The sequence below is a fragment of the Manacus vitellinus genome, unplaced genomic scaffold, assembly GCF_001715985.3.
Source record: "Manacus vitellinus isolate BGI_N305 unplaced genomic scaffold, ASM171598v3 scaffold_16_pilon, whole genome shotgun sequence".
Taxonomy (NCBI): domain Eukaryota; kingdom Metazoa; phylum Chordata; class Aves; order Passeriformes; family Pipridae; genus Manacus; species Manacus vitellinus.
The window spans coordinates 9,558,799-9,577,632 of record NW_021939189.1 but is presented as its reverse complement, the minus strand read 5'-3'; the positions used below and the strand labels follow the sequence as shown (position 1 = coordinate 9,577,632).

General features: G+C 36.0%; 1 protein-coding gene across 1 annotated transcript in view; it reads left to right on the top strand.

Annotated features, from left to right (window-relative positions):
- Nucleotides 1–110: 110 nt before the first annotated feature.
- The window catches only part of EFL1 (elongation factor like GTPase 1), a 68,019-nt gene continuing 49,295 nt past the window's right edge, over nt 111–18,834 (top strand). Inside the window, exons 1-13 of the mRNA XM_008925403.3 lie at nt 111–131; nt 259–361; nt 1,050–1,117; nt 1,313–1,397; nt 1,939–2,072; nt 2,676–2,813; nt 3,545–3,759; nt 7,131–7,254; nt 7,854–7,930; nt 8,070–8,206; nt 8,983–9,105; nt 10,237–10,336; nt 18,165–18,316. Of these exons, the coding sequence (XP_008923651.2) occupies nt 271–361; nt 1,050–1,117; nt 1,313–1,397; nt 1,939–2,072; nt 2,676–2,813; nt 3,545–3,759; nt 7,131–7,254; nt 7,854–7,930; nt 8,070–8,206; nt 8,983–9,105; nt 10,237–10,336; nt 18,165–18,316 (1,444 nt within the window). The 5' untranslated portion in view covers nt 111–131; nt 259–270. The remainder of the gene's footprint in view (nt 132–258; nt 362–1,049; nt 1,118–1,312; nt 1,398–1,938; nt 2,073–2,675; nt 2,814–3,544; nt 3,760–7,130; nt 7,255–7,853; nt 7,931–8,069; nt 8,207–8,982; nt 9,106–10,236; nt 10,337–18,164; nt 18,317–18,834) is intronic.

The window sequence follows — 18,834 nt, the reverse complement described above, 5'->3', positions numbered from 1 at the left end:
GAGGGGGACCCGTGAGGTTTGTGCCTGTCCGGGCTCAGTGGTTGTCCCCAACCAAACTTGACCCAGCCCAGCCTCCTGCTCCGGGTTAAAGTCCGACCAGGCCCGTGCTCTCCGAGTTTGAGGTGTCCGAGGTGCGGTGCAGGTGGTGGCCCAGGGGCGGGACGCGCTCCACGGGGTTTCCCCGATGAGCAGCGCTAAAAAAATCCAAAGCGTTTTCTCAAGTTGACTCCTAAATAAAATGCTCTCCTCCGCTCACAGAAGTAGCCGACCATGGTGCTCACCAGCGTGGAAAAGATGGTTGGCCTCCAGAAGAAGACGTCCGGCATCAGGAATATCTGTATATTAGCCCACGTGGATCATGGTAAGGAGGTGTTTGTGGCTGGCAGAGACCCCCAGAGGAAAGTTGTGTGTGTTGGAACGGTGGTGAGATGTTTTGGTCGCTGGTTCAAGGCAGTAGGTTTTCATGGGTTTAGTTTTAAACTGTCTTAAACCTGTTTCAGGGATGTAAATTTGCTTTATGCACGTTTTTCTTGGCCTGGTACAGCTTATCTTTAAGAACTTAAGAGAGCATTATACTGTAATAGTTCGGAATAGTTGAAACGGAATGTTTTCTACTTCTGTGATGGTGAATGTCAGCATGAAATATATGCTTGTAAGGTAGGCTGGTTTTTTTCTATATTTACTTACTACAACAAGTTTGTTATGTAGGTGGAAATAATAATAAACACTTATTTTATAACACAGATATTTTTTCTAATTGCCTGCTATACTGAGGTTTTGATGTACTGTTTGTTATTTCAGTTGCTTTTCTGGTCATGACAGGTAAGTTTACATCCAGTCTTCAAAAACAAATTCATGGGTACCTAACAGGTGAAGCTGAATAATCGGATTTGGTTTTTTGAAAGTTAATTTATACTTTTGTGGTACTTAAAAGCCTTTATTAGTGCTGATGTTTTAGAACACTGTGTGTTGTCGTCATTCATAATATTGTTGCATCTTTTGCCGTTGTTTGTATTCATTTAATCTGAGTAATTTATTTTTCTTTTCAGGCAAAACTACTCTAGCTGATTGTCTTATATCTAGCAATGGAATAATCTCCAGCCGCTTGGCAGGAAAGGTAGAGTTATACTGTGTTTTTTAGTGAAATCCTGGTGTATGCATGCTGGGATTGTAAATCTCTGATGATTAAGAAAATTCCAATTCTAGGCTTGCTAAACCTTGTTTTCTTGCGCTCATAGTCTTTGACAGTTGATAAGAAATTGTGGAGATAATTCTACAGACTCATCACCTGTTCTTTTGGTTTTGTACTCAGCTGAGATATCTAGACAGTAGAGAAGACGAGCAGATCCGAGGAATAACAATGAAATCTAGTGCAATTTCACTGCACTTTGTGAAAGGTAAGTTTTTTGTGCTGGCAAATGTGATTTGTAATACATACTTTTGTTGTTTTTCCCTGTTTCCTTGTTGTTGCTGTTGTGAACTTTTTGCGTGCAGCTTTTACGTTTGTATTTTTCTCTTTTGTGGGCTTTTTGTGTTTAGGCCATTTAGGAATTTGTGGATTCTGCAGAGACTTAATCATGCATTCAACAGCCAGCCAAGATAATTGAGTTTCATCTCAGCATTAGGAAAACCATCTTCAATCCCATCTCCGAGTGGAGGCTATAAGAATAGTTGTCTTTATCTTTTTATTTTAGATCTAAGTACTTAAATTTTAATCTTGAATTAATGACACTTAAAGGCAAGACTTCTTTCAAAAAAACAAGTTGTAGTACAGTCTTTACTACTATGTCAAGATGCCTGTTACACTGTGCTGTAAAGGTTTTTTTGTAGTTAATGTCATGACAGTTACAGATAATAGCTGAAACAGTATAACTAGGTGGCTGAAAGAAATATTTTTTGAAAACTGTTCTGAAATGTTAATTTATTGTTTGATCCTAGGTGATCAGGAGTACCTCATTAATTTAATAGACTCCCCAGGGCACGTGGATTTTTCTTCAGAAGTATCTACTGCTGTCCGACTCTGTGATGGTTGCATCATAGTGGTGGATGCTGTTGAAGGAGTCTGTCCACAGGTGAAATAAAGTGTATTAAACAGAGAAAGAGGGTAGGGAAGGCAGAACAAGTGAAGTCTGAAGTGTGTTATACAGAAATGAAAGATGAGCTGTTTAAGAAGTTTTGTAAAACTTTTAGTAAATGACAGTGCACTCGAGGTAGGAAAGTAGTTGTGCTGAAAAACTGAACAATACTGGTGAGTGGGTGTAATGATGCGGGGTTGAAACAGTGAGTATGCAAGTTTTCAGATAATGGAATATTTGTATGGACAATTCTTTAAAGAAGTAATTTCATATATTTACGTTGACTCTTAGAGTTTTGAAAGTGAAAAAATACGCAAAATAAAACTGAGATAGCCATGAAAAAAAAAGCATGCTTTTCTAAATAGGGGAGGTTTTTTTGTTATTGTGGGTGTTTTTGCCATGAAATTCTGCCATGCTACAGAATTCTTCAATAACTACCACTATACACCATGGGAATCAGATTTCTGGTTGAGTGTCAACCTGTCCTTTACTACATGTTTATTCAATTTTAGGATTATATTTTGTTTTTTAATAGTCTGTCTTTTTTTATGGTACCAAGCTTTCTGTAATGGATATTTTTTAAAACTCTTTCCTTCTTAGACTCAAGCAGTCCTGCGACAAGCATGGCTGGAAAATATACGCCCAGTGTTGGTGATTAACAAAATCGATCGCTTGATTGTGGAGCTGAAGCTCACCCCTCAGGAGGCATACTTGCACCTTAAGAATATCTTAGAACAGGTATTCAGGCCATAGTGCCATGTTCACACAGCAGATTTTATTGCACTATAACATTTAGTCTAATCTTAAACATTGGGATACATCTTATTTCTAATAGGTTTCGAGGTTCAGAAAGCCTGTGACAGAGAAAAGAGTGTTAAATGCCTCTTGACAGGTCATCAGGAAGAGTCTTCTTTTTTAGAAATAATATGCTGAATGTTTTGTTTTTCCTGTTAAATTGCTTAAGTTTCTTTGGAGGTAGACGAATTATCTCTTTGGACTGCTCCTGATATGGATGGGTTTATGTAGGAATAAAGTTGATTCTTCTTTTGAGTTTTAAGTGAAGTTACCCTCAAACTTTTTTTTTTCCCCAGAGTTTACTTTTAAGCACTTTCCTGCCTGGCTTCCCTTTGCCCTCTGTTGTTTGTTTGTTGCCAGTAACAAGTTTCTGTTTCACCATTCCTTGTTCTGAGAGCCCAAGTGTGTTACACATGATCCTCCTTGTCTGATTCAGTCCTGGTGTGGACTATGTGTTTATGCCTCATATGGTGTTAGTCTCATAAACTTCTGTTGTCTTCAAATGTGCAGAATTAGATACACAATGTCTGTGTTTTCAATTGCCAGATGAATCATAGGCAATGCTATCTTGTTAACAAAACCTCTCTTTTTATGTTTTGGAGGGTTGCATTTGAGTTGCAAGGGTTGTGAAAGAGTGAATGAATCTGAAGATGTTTTTACATATCCTTCTGTAGATCAATGCAGTCACTGGAGCACTCTTTACCTCCAAAGTGTTAGAAGAAAGAGCTGAGAAAGAAACAGAAAGTGAAAATGTTTCAGACACTGCACCAGGAGATCAAATTTATGACTGGAGTACTGGATTGGAAGATACTGATGATTCTCATCTGTATTTTTCACCAGAACATGGAAATGTGGTGTTTGCCAGTGCAATTGATGGCTGGGGTTTTGGGTAAGTCTGGGATTTCTTTTTTCTTTTTTTTTTTTTCACTTGATTACTGCAGTTGCTCCATATTTGTAAAGATGTTTTTTAGATTTTTCTCTGATATGTAACTGTATATAAATCCATTCTAATAGATTAACACTGAACAGCTGAAAGTACTACCAGCATTGTCTCTGTGACAGGACCTCTGTTTTACTTAGCAGTTGCTGGGCCCACTGTGATGTCCAGCCTAGCCTGGTAAACTCAGTATTTTATCAGTTGCTGGCATTTGATAGACTGGGATAGACAAGGCCAAAAACTGCAGCAGTGCAGGAGCTACTGCACAAGTAGATTAGTTTGGGAGGGCAGCAGGTGTGTGAAGGTTGCACATGTTCTGGTTACCACGAGGTGGAGTCGTTGTCTACATCATGAAAATGTAATTAGAGAGATCCACTCAGTAATTCAGTGAATGTCTTGGATATTGCAGAACCTTTAGAAAAATCTTCTCCGGGATTTTTAAGTCAAAGTCAAACTCTTAAATAAGGTGCCATGCATAGATTGTTGTTTAACACAGACATTTCTTGTCACTTCAGAGGAGAGGGAAAATAAAATCAGCTATTTTAGTTTAGTTATCTGTCATGAGTACTAACAATTTATTAAAAGAAAAATCAGAGAAGTGTGCAAAGAAGTTGAAAACAAATTTTCCAATTCCGACATGTTTTTAAGTCTGAAAGAGATCTTTCATAGAGGATATGTGTGAGGGGAGGCCTTTCCATTTCTGAAGGCTAGAGGGAGTTTTCTGATACCTTTGTTTTACACATTAACACATCTCATGTTAAGTCCTCCATTGCCATATGGTGCCCACAGTTACTTTCCTGTTTATGATATGCAGGGAAACACTATTTTGGTATCTGTAGGCTTTAGTTTTCCTGACTGGTAACTTTTCATTGAAATTTCATGGAGAAAATGGATTATGATAACAAACTATTCTTACACAGAGTATTTGGGCTGAAATTGTTAAGCACGTGTTTTGGTAGAGCTATCTGCTGTTTTTCTCCTGGATGGATAAAGAATGGGCAATTTGCAGCTTATTTTTGTTTTGTTTACTGATAAAGTCTGTGCAAGGGCATACATGAAAGCAAAAAGCTAAGTTTTTGTTTTGGGAAGTTCAAACTTGGCCTGTGTTTTGCATTAGTATTCTAAGTGTGCCACAAGGGAATGTTAAACATTAAGAAAAACGATTCTTCGAGGAAGTGGTACAGTGGAGTACATTGTTACAATAAGTAGAAATATAAGCTCAAAAGCAATTTAGAAACTATTTTTTTGGATCAAGCTAGTTGATATTTGCAAGTAAATGATCAACTATTAAGATTTTATGGGTTACAGAACTACATTCTGATATAATCACATGGTCATAAACACCCTGTGATGGTCTTTGTAATGAGAAAGCACGTATGTTGTTCTTAAATGGTAGGTGAAAATAATGGTTATTTTTGTAAAAGTGAGGTTTAGATAGCTATTTTCCTTTTATTGTTTCCTTTTTCCTGATAATTTCTCTGCATATAGAATTAAATTTCATACAGATGTGTCTGAAAATTGAGTTATTTCTCTGGCTCAGATCAGCAGAAGCTCTTGGTGTATGTTGGCACTGATATTTCTGCAGAGTGGAATGTGTGATAGATGATTAATGCTCCATGCAAGGGTAATCTGAAGTGGAATGATAACTGGTCAAGCTTTAGTTGTTTCTTTGTATTTGCTACGTCCCTGCCACTTGAAATGTTTGTCAAGTGCCTTGAACCTTACTTGCAGAGTTTCTATAAGGCTGAAATCTAAATATTTGTTGTCACCTAGCTTCAGATGGGAGGAAGAAATGGGCTAGATATGACTTGTCCTCCTTTTGTGATTGGTACATTGATATACTAAAGAAGGTTGGTAGGCCTTCTGTTTATTCTTTGCCAATACTAAACTGATTCAGGATGAACTTAAAAAACTTACAATGCTTTTTATTAAATGTGGAACAAAAAAACGTGTTTGTTAAGATTCTCCAAATTTAAACCCTCTTCTGCTTTGTATATCTTAAAACACTTTTAAGATTGCATTAATTAACTATTCATGTACAAAATTATATCTCAGCCAAGAGTATTTGTGCATCTAACTTAGGTAAGTGGTGTTACTGTTCTGCTGCTGGATCTGGATCAAACTGTTCCCAGATTACACATTAGAAGATTATGTTAATCCAGTTTCTATCCAATAAAACGTTCTACATCTTAGACAAATGACAGGACTCCAATCTGCCAGATTTCTTATTTGTAGCAGTCCTAATTCTCAATTTCTCCCTCACATCCTGAAGCGTTTTTAATGTATTTGTTGAAGGTGAATGAAGATTTCTGATACTGTTGTGTTTCTTACAATGAACTGGCAGACCCTGGCTCTTATAAATTATATAATGGAGGGGGGAAAAAAAGAACGCTTTTCTTAATTAGTTTCAAGAGGTACTTGTGGACTGGCAGCAGTACTGTGTGGTGAAATATGGATCAGTGGAGCATGGTCTTAATCATGGAAAGCCTTGACTGCTGTTATATGGTTGTGGGTTCTTTTCCTGAAGGTATTATGACTTGTCATAGAAAAAAAAATTAGATTATTGGGCAGTGCCAGCCTCATCCAATGTAGTAAGTGCATGTGTTTTTCTCATAATCCTCAGGTGCTGAAAAATGCTGTAAATGTCTATGCAGGAACTGCTGGTGCACAAATCTTGAATGTTCTCCCTGTATTGAGAGTTTAGGGTAATTTCTGGAAAAGAAATCTCTTTGGGCTTAGTTGAGAACTCACAGCTCATGTCTTGCTGACATGGGCGGATCTTTTTTTATGTGTAGAAACTTAAGAATTCTGGATTTTAAAGAAAAGATTATCAAATAGCATTATTCTGTAAATAGGATTGTTGCAATTATAAACGTGTATTTTTTTTTTCTGTGTGCAAAGGGAGCAAATATTCTGGTCACAGACTATATTTAAATGTGTTGTGGGACATCTTTCACAGAATAAGTTTGAGAGTCACCACATAAGTATTTATAACTTTTGTATTATGCTTTTGAGTTTTTGCTGAGGGAATAGTACACAAATGTTTATTTCAAATAAACAAGTACAGCCTTGAAGCTGACTTGAAACAAAACAAAGCCATTCAAACACTGCTCATGTTTTTGACCTGTTAGGACTAAATATTTTTGCAGGTGTAACTGTTAAACAATATGAACTAAAGTGAGAACAATTGGAGAAGTGGGAGTAAAAGAAGGATTTGAGATTTTTGTGTGATTTTCATGCAAGCTGTCTGTCTGTTGTTTGGGCTGATAAGAACATGTAAACAGCATTGCACTTCTGTCAAGGTATATTTTGTTTCCTTTCAGCATTGAGCATTTTGCCAAATTGTACAGCCAAAAGATTGGAATCAAACCTACAGTACTTCTGAAGACTTTATGGGGAGATTATTATCTAAATACAAAAGCAAAGAAGATAATGAAAGGTGATCAGGTAGGGAGGTTGTCAAAAATTTTACCTGGTTTTTATTTTGGGGCTTGTTTTTATTTTTTCATTCTATTCCTCATAGCGTGTTGTGAAAATTGACCTCAGTACCTGTTCACTCAGTGTCACTGGAGGTATAAAGTCACAAGGATAGCCTTGCATCAACCCTCGGAGCAGAGAACATTCCAAAACTGACTATTCAGATGCTACATGGAGGAAATCTCATCTCTCAGGGAGTTTCCTTATTGTCATTTAATCATGATTTTTTTTGGTGTTTACCTAGGTGAGGATTAAGAGTTATAAATAGTTATAAATGTATAAATAGTTATAAAAAGGGGGATAACCAGCCTCAAGGTAGTTATGTGCCATATTTATCAGGTACTTTTTCTAAAATTGGAACCCTTGTCCTCTACTTCTAAATTTTGTGGGTTTGTGCCTTATAGCATTTTTATAAGACAGACTGTTGAAGTAGTGATCTTTTGTGGAAACAGATAACTGTCCTGATTTTGAATAAAGGTTTTACATGCTCCTTAGGAAAAGTGCAGTCTTAAGCCTATTGTAAAAGTGAGGAATTGCTGGTAATGAGCTGTATGTTTATCTTCTACCAGTCAAAAGGAAAGAAACCTTTGTTTGTGCAGTTGGTGCTGGACAACATATGGAGTCTGTATGAAGCTGTTATGAAAAGGTGAGAAGATTTATAAAGTTTTCATGATGTCTCTTTCTGTGTGCTGTGGTGATTTTTTTTTTTTTAAATAGTCACAGATTATAGATTTTTGTTACATATTGCTACTCTGTTTTATATCTATTTATTCTTTTCCTTACAGGGACAAAGAAAAAATAGAAAAGATAGTCACCTCTTTAGGATTGAAAATTGGTCCACGGGAGTCACGGCACGCAGACCCTAAAGTTCAGCTTAATGCCATTTGTAGCCAGTGGCTGCCCATATCTGATGCAGTCCTCTGTATCCTTAGGAAAGATACTATTTTTGGTTTTATTGACAGTTCTCAGACTTCAGAGTGCGCTCACATATTTCAGTGTGTGGTTTGGTATGATATGTTCCCTTTTTTTATGTCTGTGCCTATGGTATCTGCACCTATTTTCTTGCTTGTAACATTGCAAGTTACATATCTGCAGTTATTCTTATATTTCTACCAACTTCGTGCTTTTGCATGCATGCTGTTTTTAGGAAACTAAATTATTAAACTGGAGGTAATAAAACAATACACTTTCATTATATAGTTTTAAATACAAATTCCAGTGGTTTTCCTGAAGGAGGAACCCATCTCCTGTTTATAATAGTGTCATAGGTCTTCTGTCTGTGAGGTTCTGTAAATGTCTGATGTTATGTTTTAGGCATACAATTTCTTAATCCAAAATCAGTGTTTGTTGTTTGTCTGCTGTGCTCATCATTTATAATATAATATGTATTATATTATAGTAGATGTGCACAAATTATTGATGTATAAATACTAATTAGTTCTATAAATCTTGCCCCAGTTGTGCTGTTCTTAGTTTCCCAGTTGCACATAGGGTGGACCACTTGACAAATGGCAAAAAATTGTTTCTGATTTGAGAGGAACCTGTATACACTGTGACAGACAGAGCTGGATTTTGGATCTGTTGTTGCTGGCAGTTAGTGCATGAGGCTGAATTAAAGAAGCATTGAAAGCAATTGTTTTTCTGTTATTTGCATTCAGTAAGGAAATATAAATATGTATCCTTAGCAATGTGTTTTAGCCATGGTGTGTAATAAAGTTCCCAGTCCTCTTGACATCACAGCAGAGAGAGTGGAAAAGCTGATGTGTGTCGGAGCTAGAACATTTGATTCTTTGCCACCAGAAACTCAGGAACTGAAAAGTGGTAAGTGTTCTCCCATTAACATGAAGGTCACTTCTGTCTTGGTGGTTTTGTTTTTGGATCTTAAGATGTGTAGTAATCTCTACTTAAATTTATAATTATTTTACTTGTAGTATCTTTTTCGATGTTTGTCACTGACATGTTGTAGTCTAATTTGATAAGATTATATTTACATATTTGTCTTCAATCCCATATATTCATGGTTTTTCAACAACTCAAGCTGCAGGCGATGTAAAGTCTAAGACTTTAAAGCTAGGGTGTTACAAGGATATGAGGTTAATACTTGTTTTTAGTTCTAATAGTAGAATTGAAAATGTAATTGAGAACTGAATATTTTACTAACTTCAATATTAAAATCATTAATTTTTAGCCAGTAGTGGTTTGAATTTGGTTTTAATTTTTGCAAGTGTACTGATCAGCTTCTGGTAATTGGATATTAGTTGTAGAACAATATTTTGAGGAGAACACCAAGAAATCTAAGAGGATTTCACATATCAGATGAAGGGGAGAAGTGTAGGAGAAGATGATTCAGTTTCTACGTTGTTAGAAATTTTGAATGGTGTTGTGTCTGGTTTGAATTTCATGATGTGCTCCAACTTGGATGAAAAAATAATTTATGGGAATTTCCTAAGTATTTGCTAAGTTTTGTGCGGATCTTTCATCCTTCGAGGAATATCTGTGCTTGCAGGGATGTTGGAAGGATTTCATGAGCACGTGGGCATTTGCAGGACTTCCTCCTTTTGTTTGAAAGGAGGGAGAGTACTTTGAGGTACTGGATAGTTCAGTCTTAAAGCTGCTCTCTGGTTTTCATTCTAATCTAAATCAGCTGATAAACTCAGGTTTAAATATCAAAGCAATACCTTTAGTATTGGAGTATATGTAGTTTGTTATCAAGCGTTGCATTTTTGCAATTGTGCTCATTTTATTGTGAAACACACTTGAAGATACAGGTAGTGTTATCAAATGATTAGGCCAGAGTAATTTTCTACTTTTTCCTGTTAATTTGTCTGTAGCATATTACCCATTGAAATAGAAAATGAACAGTAATGCCTGTAAAATTAAGGTAAAGCCATAATCTGTTCATACTTTTGAGGGGAAAAAAGTGAAAATAACTTTTTTTTTGTGTTTCTTCAGCTTTTATGAAATGCAGTAGTGAAGGAACAGCCCCAGTTATAGTCTTTGTTTCCAAAATGTTTCCTGTTGATTCAAAAGCATTACCACAGAATAAACCAAGGTAAGAAAATGTAACATTTAACTTTCTGACCTACATTAGATACTTCTAGGAAAAAAAATCATGTTGAAAGTGTGGGTAAGTTGTTTTAGACCTGAGAAAATAGTGGATTCTTGAGATTCAATAAAGTTTTTTCCTCAAGTAAAAATTCTCTGAATGACTTTAAAAGATATTTTTTTAAATCATACTAGTTTTAGAAGGTACATCAAATCTATTGGAGAATAGTGCTGTTGTCCAAATATATCATCTTAATGCATGCACTGTGTGCTGTTTCAGGATGTTTGGTGGAAATGATTGAGTTGTAATACTTCCTTAGTTTTTCAGTGAGGTTGTGTTGGCATGACCATAACAGCTTGTGTTGTACCAGGAAACACTTCCCATCAAATTGGGCATAATATCTCAATGATCATCCAGTTCATTGCAAGTGCAAAATAAAATGGGTTAATTAAAGTAGTCCAAACCTTGACTAACTCTATTCAATGCCCTGAAAGGCACTAATGCACTTCAAAAGGTTTTTTTCTGGGAGGTTTGGGAGACTGTTTTGTTACAGCTTTTTATTGCTTAATAACCATATTATTTTCTCTGAGGAGTAGATCCTTCTTGATTTCATTTCCCTGGCACACTTAAGTGTACTACTTTTAGCTGAAGTCATCTGGGTTTTTTTCAGAAGAAATGTGCTTTTCTGAGGAGTTTATAAGAATATTCATCTTAACCTTTCATCTTTCTAAGCCTCTGGAGCATTTTCAATAGGCAGCTTTTGTATTAACTGGCCATGTTGTGTTTTTCTGGGATTGTTACTGTACAGTGAAGTAATATAGGAAATATAAATTTTTCTGCTGAATTGGACTGATTGTGACTGTTAAATTGTTGTGCAAAAAAATGGTACTGCTACAATAGTAATATTTGAAAGCTTTACTACTATCCTAGGTTATCCACGCACTTCCTAGATTTATTTTAGTTTTTTCTTGCTGAGCTTGTCTACAAAAATCTTTCTTACAGTGAGTTCAGGGAAAAGATGCATTGCACTTCTGGATTGAGCAGACACTAGATGGTGCAGTTTTGCTTTGAGTATCTGAAACATGAGTTCTTCTCAGGTCCTGGTGTGGCACAGCAGCGCCATTCCTGCTTTGTCTCCCCTCCTGGATATGTACTCTAGTTATCAGAGAAGAGTACACTGAGACCATGACTTTCTGGCTGTTTTATCACTAATAATGACTTGTTTTTTTATTTGTTGGGAAGATTGTGACATAGGGGCAAAGTTGGCTTTTACATGCACCAGACACTGAATTTTTCAAGATTTTAGTTACTTTCCCTTCCCCCTGTTTATTCAGTATGTTGAAAATTGTAGTGTCTTGCTATGTAGTTATTTTGAAAAGTATTTCTTACTGGGCTTGGTATTAAGTTACTCTAGTAGTTACTATTTGGCTAATGTGAAAATGAAATCACCTGAGTGTTTTCCTTTGAGATAACCAGTCATAAGCAGTACCGTGTGATTTTGTGGATTAGGTACTATTAATGATTTTGTTTTGAGGTGACAGTTGGATTCCATTGTTTGAAAAACAGTAGTATAGCTGAATGTGTATTTCTTGATATTTTATGTGTTAAGATTCTAGAGATAAGCAGTTCTTGAAGAAATCTGAAAAGGGGGTTAGTTCTAAAGAGTCAAAGGTATCTCCATGAAGCAAAATCTAAGTGTTTTAAAAGACAGCACTGTGTAGATGTAGTTCCTGAGCACAGTGTGTGCTATTCACAATTACACAGTGAAGATTGGACTTAACAGAATTGAGTGATGGTCGAGTGGAGCAAGAGAGATCCAGTATTTAAACTGGCATTCCATGAGGGTGCTCCATAAGAATGTCTGAACATAGGGAGGAACAGAGAATATCTCCACTATATCTGTTACCAGTGGTTTCATGTTTACCTATTAAAGAACGTGAATAAATGTTGTATGTTTTATTTACTGTTAATTTTGAGGAGACATAACTATTCTTGTGTATCTTGATGTTTGACTACTGGACTGATCTGCTACGGTTATTTGCATGCCTTGGGGGTGGGGGAGGGATTAATTTAAGCATGTAAAAGCATGTAAAAAATCTGAGAGTTTTTGGTTTTTTGCAAGACTTGTACTTTTCTAAGGTGTTTGTAACTTTCTTAGAAGATGCAAGTTGACTTTGCAGCAGTTTTTTATAGTTTGCCTTATTTCTGCCATCTGCTTGTAATAAGCTGGGAAAAAGAAAAAGCTCTTGTAAGTCCAGGGTGTACAGTAAATGATGATAAAGGATGGATTTTTAATTAAAACAACCTCCTTTGAGACTGCTGTTGGCAACTAATATCTCCTAGAAGGTGACCTTAAAATTAATAGATTCTACATTAAAACTGCTATGATTTTGCTTTTACTGGTAAAATAGCAAAGTTTGTCAGCTGTTACTACACTAGAATACATCAGAAAATAATTTGTTGTCAAGTTGGCAGCTTGGATTTATCTTCCTTTGGAAAGAACTGAAAATTGACTTTTTGTATGGTACCAGTGTGTCCTGAGTTTTTATCAGGTTTTCTGAAGAAACGAGAATTGTGCAAATATGTTTTGTCTTCCAGTTTCTTCTTTCTGAACTTCTGAAATTACTCCCTAATTCCAACCAAATCAGAGATGTAAACTGACTGTTGAGCAGAGTTAAACAAATGAGGACTCCTCCTTCACTTTAGATGTTAAAATATCTAAAACCCAAACCAGTAGGAAACAGGCCCATGTTGGCTTCTCTTAGAGCTGCTGGTTTTGTGTTAGGAGGCCATGGTTGTTTGTGTTACTTATTCTTAAGTATTGCTGTGTGTAGAATTAGGTGTTCATTCATCATATGCTGTCTCTTTCTCTCATTCCCACTGGTGTTTTACATTGAACTGCAGTCTAACACAGAATGGTTGAGTGTAGGTGTATAAATAAAAGGTGAACTTGGCATTTAGGTACAGGGTCTAAATGTTCCGGTTTTCCTGAGGTTCAGAATTCTGTCTTTATCTAAACCAGTGTAAAAGAGAAATATTTAGTAGTTAGTTGCAATTGCTTTTGAGTGTTGCTAGGTGTATTTAATGTAAAATGCTAAGAAAATATAAATTGAATATCAGATGTTATGATGAAATCATCTACTAACTTTGTAGAGCTTTATGTATAAATGTCACAGTGATGTGATGCCATGTCAGCAATAGGAGGGCAAATCTTTTATGTTACTTCAAGGCCATCTTACAATCCTGCTGAATAATGTAAATATATAGAGTACACTGAAGAAATTCCATTTCTGCCTTCCAGTGGTAATAAAGAAAAGTCTATTGAACAGATAAGCTGGTGTACTAAAATTATATTTCATTACTGCAGTGGGGGATATAAAACCTATAATACCTGTACCATTTCCCTCCAGATAGTATGAAAGGTTCTTTCTCAGTCAGCTCGAAATCAGGACTGGTTTTTTTTTTAGGTGTCACCAGGAAACAGACACTTTCCCATACAATTCTGCATGAAATTATGATGATAGCTGTTTCTCTGTTTTATGCTTCAGCTTAATTGAATGTCTTAAACCAAGATTGTAGTGTATTTCTTTTCTTTGCTTTCTAATGTTTCCTAAAAACTGTACTGGAAAAAAAATCCTGTAATTTTCACCAAACCTTCAGCTGAAATGTCATTACATTGTCTTGATCCTAATGAGAACATTTTTAAAGCTCCAAGCTGTGTAAGGAATTACTATCTTCTTGCAAGTAAATTAACTTATATGTTTAAAGGCAATATGACTTGCAGTGACTTCAGTGTGACCTGAACCCATCAGCTTCTGTTTTCAGTAATAATTTGTTCTAAATAGTAGTTTGTGCATTAGAAATGAGTCATCTGAATAGGCTGTCAGATTTGCAGGTTAACATCTGAATTTGGCACACAATTATGTAATTAATAGACTAATATATGCTTTTCAAAAATTAAAACCCCTATTACTGTTATCATGAAAAGATTTCAGTGTAACAGTATACAGCTGAATCTGGCTAAGACCTTTGGAATTGATCCAAGGAAGAAATATGTAGTAATGGCTGAAATTTGGATCTCCAGGCATAATTTAGTTTGTGTAATGGTAAGATTAAGAGACAAAAACTTGTAACATTGTGGAAGAGTTTTGCTTCGAGTTTATTCTTTTTTTTATTGCACATTTAGGATGTGAAATAAATCAAAGGTCCATATATCATTCTAGAGTGTTTTTCAAGGCAGTATATGACAGCTTGGTATTGATATCTTATTCCATTACATATCTCAGAATGAATGAAAGCTGCTATGTAATATAATACAAAAGAGTTATTGAGTATTCCCTGTTGCAGGAGCTCTGGAAGATTGTTGTATGAAATTTTATGTAAATTCTGATTTGGATAACTTTCAGTTGTTTGCACAGTTATTTCTACTGTGAATTGCATAGCACTTTCAGTTGCAACAGAAACAATAGTAAATGATCTTGGTAGATCTACATTAGTTTGTGAATGGAAATAGTTCCATAGACATTAAGTAGTTTAATATAGAAAGTAACAAACTTCAGAAGGATTAGCAAGACCACTGGACACAGGCTGTGCTGAAAAGGAGCAAATAAACTGCACTTGACAGAGCTGTCCTTAGGGATGCTGTTGACAGAATTCTTTGAGTGCCAGATGAGTGGAACAGCAGCCAATGATTTTGCTAGAACTTAATTCTGAAGAGCAGAGCCATGAAGAGTAATCTGGAGGATTCTCTTTAAATTACTTGGATTTAAAGATGTTATCTGAAGTTACTCCCTTCGCACCTTGTGAAGTCAGGTCACGTGTCCATGAGCTCATGGAATTTAAACTGGTAAAACTGCATGGAGAGAGAGTATTCCCAGCACTTCAGAAACACTGTCCATGGCACGGGAGATGCATCACAGACACTTGTTGGCAGTACTATTAATCCTTTGGAAATCAGTTGATGTTCTGACTGTGGTAGTTCCTTTTTAAAATGGTCTGAAGGTTAAAAAACATAATACTTTAATAATCAGAGGCAAATTTACCTTTGGGAGGTTTGTTTTGATGATTCACTCTGAATTTTTGAACTGTTTTGGATTGAAGTCTCTCTTTGATAATGTGAAGGAGTAGAAAAGCTATCATGTTCAGAGGATTGATTGCATGAAGTTTAGTTGTCATTCAGTTTGAACTAAATGCTTTATCCTGGGGGAATGTGGGAATCACAGAAGTAGCTGGCAGTAGCTTGCTTACATTACCTGAAAACTGATGGATTTGATCAACAATCTACTGAATGCTGGTAGTATGTATATTATACTCTTTCCCACATTATTATTTCCATAGCTTTTCTGTACCATGTGTTTGAGGTTAAGATGAGTTAGTAATATGTGGTCACCCATCTATGTCAGCTCCATTACTTGTGCCAGCTTCCCATGTCTGGAGGCAGGGAATCTCTTCTTTCTCTTTCTGCTCCTGAATTTTCATTTGCTGTTTTTTGTGGGACTGCATGGTCCCTTTTTTTCCTGCCAGTGTTAGGAGGCTATAGATCCTTTCTTGTGGAGTGAAAAAGGGGAAGGGAAGAAAAAGAAGAGACAGTCTTTCTTTTGGTTTGGGCAGCATTTGTTGAAAATTGATTTTGTCTCTGATTGGTTTTGTCAACTGGAGAAATTGAATAAATCAGGGTCTAATTTAAAACTGGTTTTGTTGCAGATCCAGTGCCTTATGTGCATTAATCTTGTTCTGTGTTCTGCCTGAGTGTGTTACAACTCTATATAAGGATTTATTTGACAACATTATCTTTTTTTAGTTTCTAATGATACTACTGGGAGTGACTAATTTTATAGAAATTGATGCTGACAGAAACCAGGATGGAAGTTTAGGTTGTACCTACTAGCTAAAGTCCCACCTACACTCAATCTGCTTTTTCATCAAATTGAGAATATAATTAACTGTGATTATAGGTACTGCAACTTAAACCAGTGCATTCTAAATTTTAAGGTACCTTTAATATTTGTAGTTAGGGCTATCTGATACCTAAATATACTGATATTTTTAAGAATACCATGTAAAGGGGAAAATGCAAACTTCTTTTTTTTGCTCTCAGTATTATTTACACAAATGAAAAGTATTTTTGGACAATCAAATGTGTTGGAATGCATATGTATGTCCTCATGTGTATACTATGCCATCATATATAGACTGCATTTATGACACCCTTGGCTGTCTCATCTGTACTTTCCCTATCAATCTCTCTCCTCTGGGAATTTTTCTGACATTCCAAACCCTTAAATAACTTCGAACAGCTGCCTTCAGGAAAAAAAATAATGCAAAAGTTTTCATGTCCACCATCTGCTTTGCATTCTGTATTGTTAAGCCTTGCTCTCTTTTGCAATAAAGTAAACAGGCCAAACAGTAATATCACACTATCTGCAATTTCAGAGTTACATATTATTAATTCTGTCACAATGATTACTTAAGAAACAATTAAAAAAAAAAAAAAGAAAAACCTCCAAGTTGCTAAGAAGTTTGAAGTGGTGATTTTGTCTTGCTTTCTCCTTTTCTATGACATATGATGTCACAACTCAGAACCAGGTTGAGTTCTAAAAGTCTATGCTTCAAATTCTTACATTTTATTCTGGTGGCCTCTCTTAGGTAATTTTTAGAGAGATTTTTAACGTATGTATAATTTTCTTATTCTTTTGAATTGGACATTTGGATTCAAGATAAGCCTGATAACTGTTCAGTGATTTCCCCAAGTTCTAAGAGAAATTTTGATAAAATGAAGGGTTTCATTTTTTAAATGAAGTCTCTTGCAGAATGTGTTATATGCAGTAAAGCATCCAGATGGTAATATTAAAAAAAATCTTACTGGCAGTGAGTTGGTCTCAGCCACATAATCTATTCAAGGCTTCCTGCCCCTAATTAATCCACTTAAGAGCAGAGTAAGTGTCCTGTAACTACTTCTACTGACTACACATAAAAACTTGGACCTGTCAATAATGGGTTGTTTCCCTATTTAGGAGTGTGTAATAGTTGATGTGGCAAAGTGAGTCAATGTTTTTGTGCTTTTTTTGCTGGAGATCATATTTACGTGGCTATTCTGTAAACAGCTTCCTGTGGTTTTCTTCCTCTTATCATTCATTACTACCATTGCTATTCAGGAAATCTTGGCCTGTTTTTGTAAGTGTGGAAATTAAAGAGGGGAAGTCACTTGTCCAAGGCTACTAAACAAGCTAAAACTACTAATAGGAAAATCCTAAACCATCTAAACACGAAGAACTGTTGTTCTTACCTCCATCATGTGAGCAAATGCAGGACACATCACTGTAGGTTTAGCAAACAGACCTTTTCCTGCATTTGAGCACTTGCTGTAAAGATTGCCTGAAAATAATAAAGATATCACAAAGAATTAAAAATGGCAGTATTTGATCTCTTAGGAAGAAAAGTCTGGGTTTTTTTCTAACTACCTTGATATAGATAAGCCGAGATTAGTATGCTGTATTTGTAGTGTGAGCAGTCATTCTAGTTCAGGGTACCATACAGCAGGACATGGTGTAAAAAGCAGTTTTGAAAATTGTCTTGGATTTTTGTCTGAAAAAGTGAGAATTCATATGGTGCAGGAAACTTGATTTATTTTAGCAAAATAACAAAGTGGCCTCTCTCTAAATATGGCAGAGGAAGAGTTTTGCTAATTTTAGCTGACTTAAAATCTATACTGTCATGGGGGCAAGAGGCATTCTGTGTGAGTTTTTACTTTTGCCAAATATAGTATTCTCATTATTGTTATTTGTTTTAGAATAAATTACTTTTCCAAATACTGATGTTTTAAAATACAATGTAGGCCATTAACCCAAGAAGAAATTGCTCATCGGCGTGAACTTGCGAAACGAAGGCACGCAGAGAAACTGGCAGCAAGTCAAGGGAAGGAGCTGCCAGAAGAGCCCCCAAGTGAAAATTCATCTGAAGTAGCTGGGAACACTGGTGATAGAAAAGGTGGGTGGTGCCCTGCTACCTATTTTTCCTGGAGGGTGTTTAATAGTAGTGTCTTGGTGTTACCAAGGGGCTGTGTACATCCACACCGTGAATCATCCACATGCCACTCCAGAGTTAACTACATGGAACTGAACAAAGAGTGAGGAAGGATTTGTAGGAAAGCTGATAGTTCATAAATGGAATAATAGTGCCATGGGTACATGTTCCTATAGCCTAAAAATGTGCTTGGTCTTCGTACTTTGATTCAGTGAAGAGAGATGATGCTTGAAGGAGATGCTCTGCTGAAAGGTAAATGATTTTGAGCCCCAAACGAACAGGCTAATAATAAATTGGTACAACAGCAGTGTATGAGCTACAGGACTGGATTATGAGTTACAGTGGTGGGGGTTGGTCTTTTTTCCCAAGTAACAGGGAATGTTAGGAATAGGACAAGAGGAAATGGCCTCAAATTGTGCCAGGGAAGGTTTAGAGGAAAAATTTCTTGACCAAAAGTGGTGTAAAACATTTGAACAGGATGC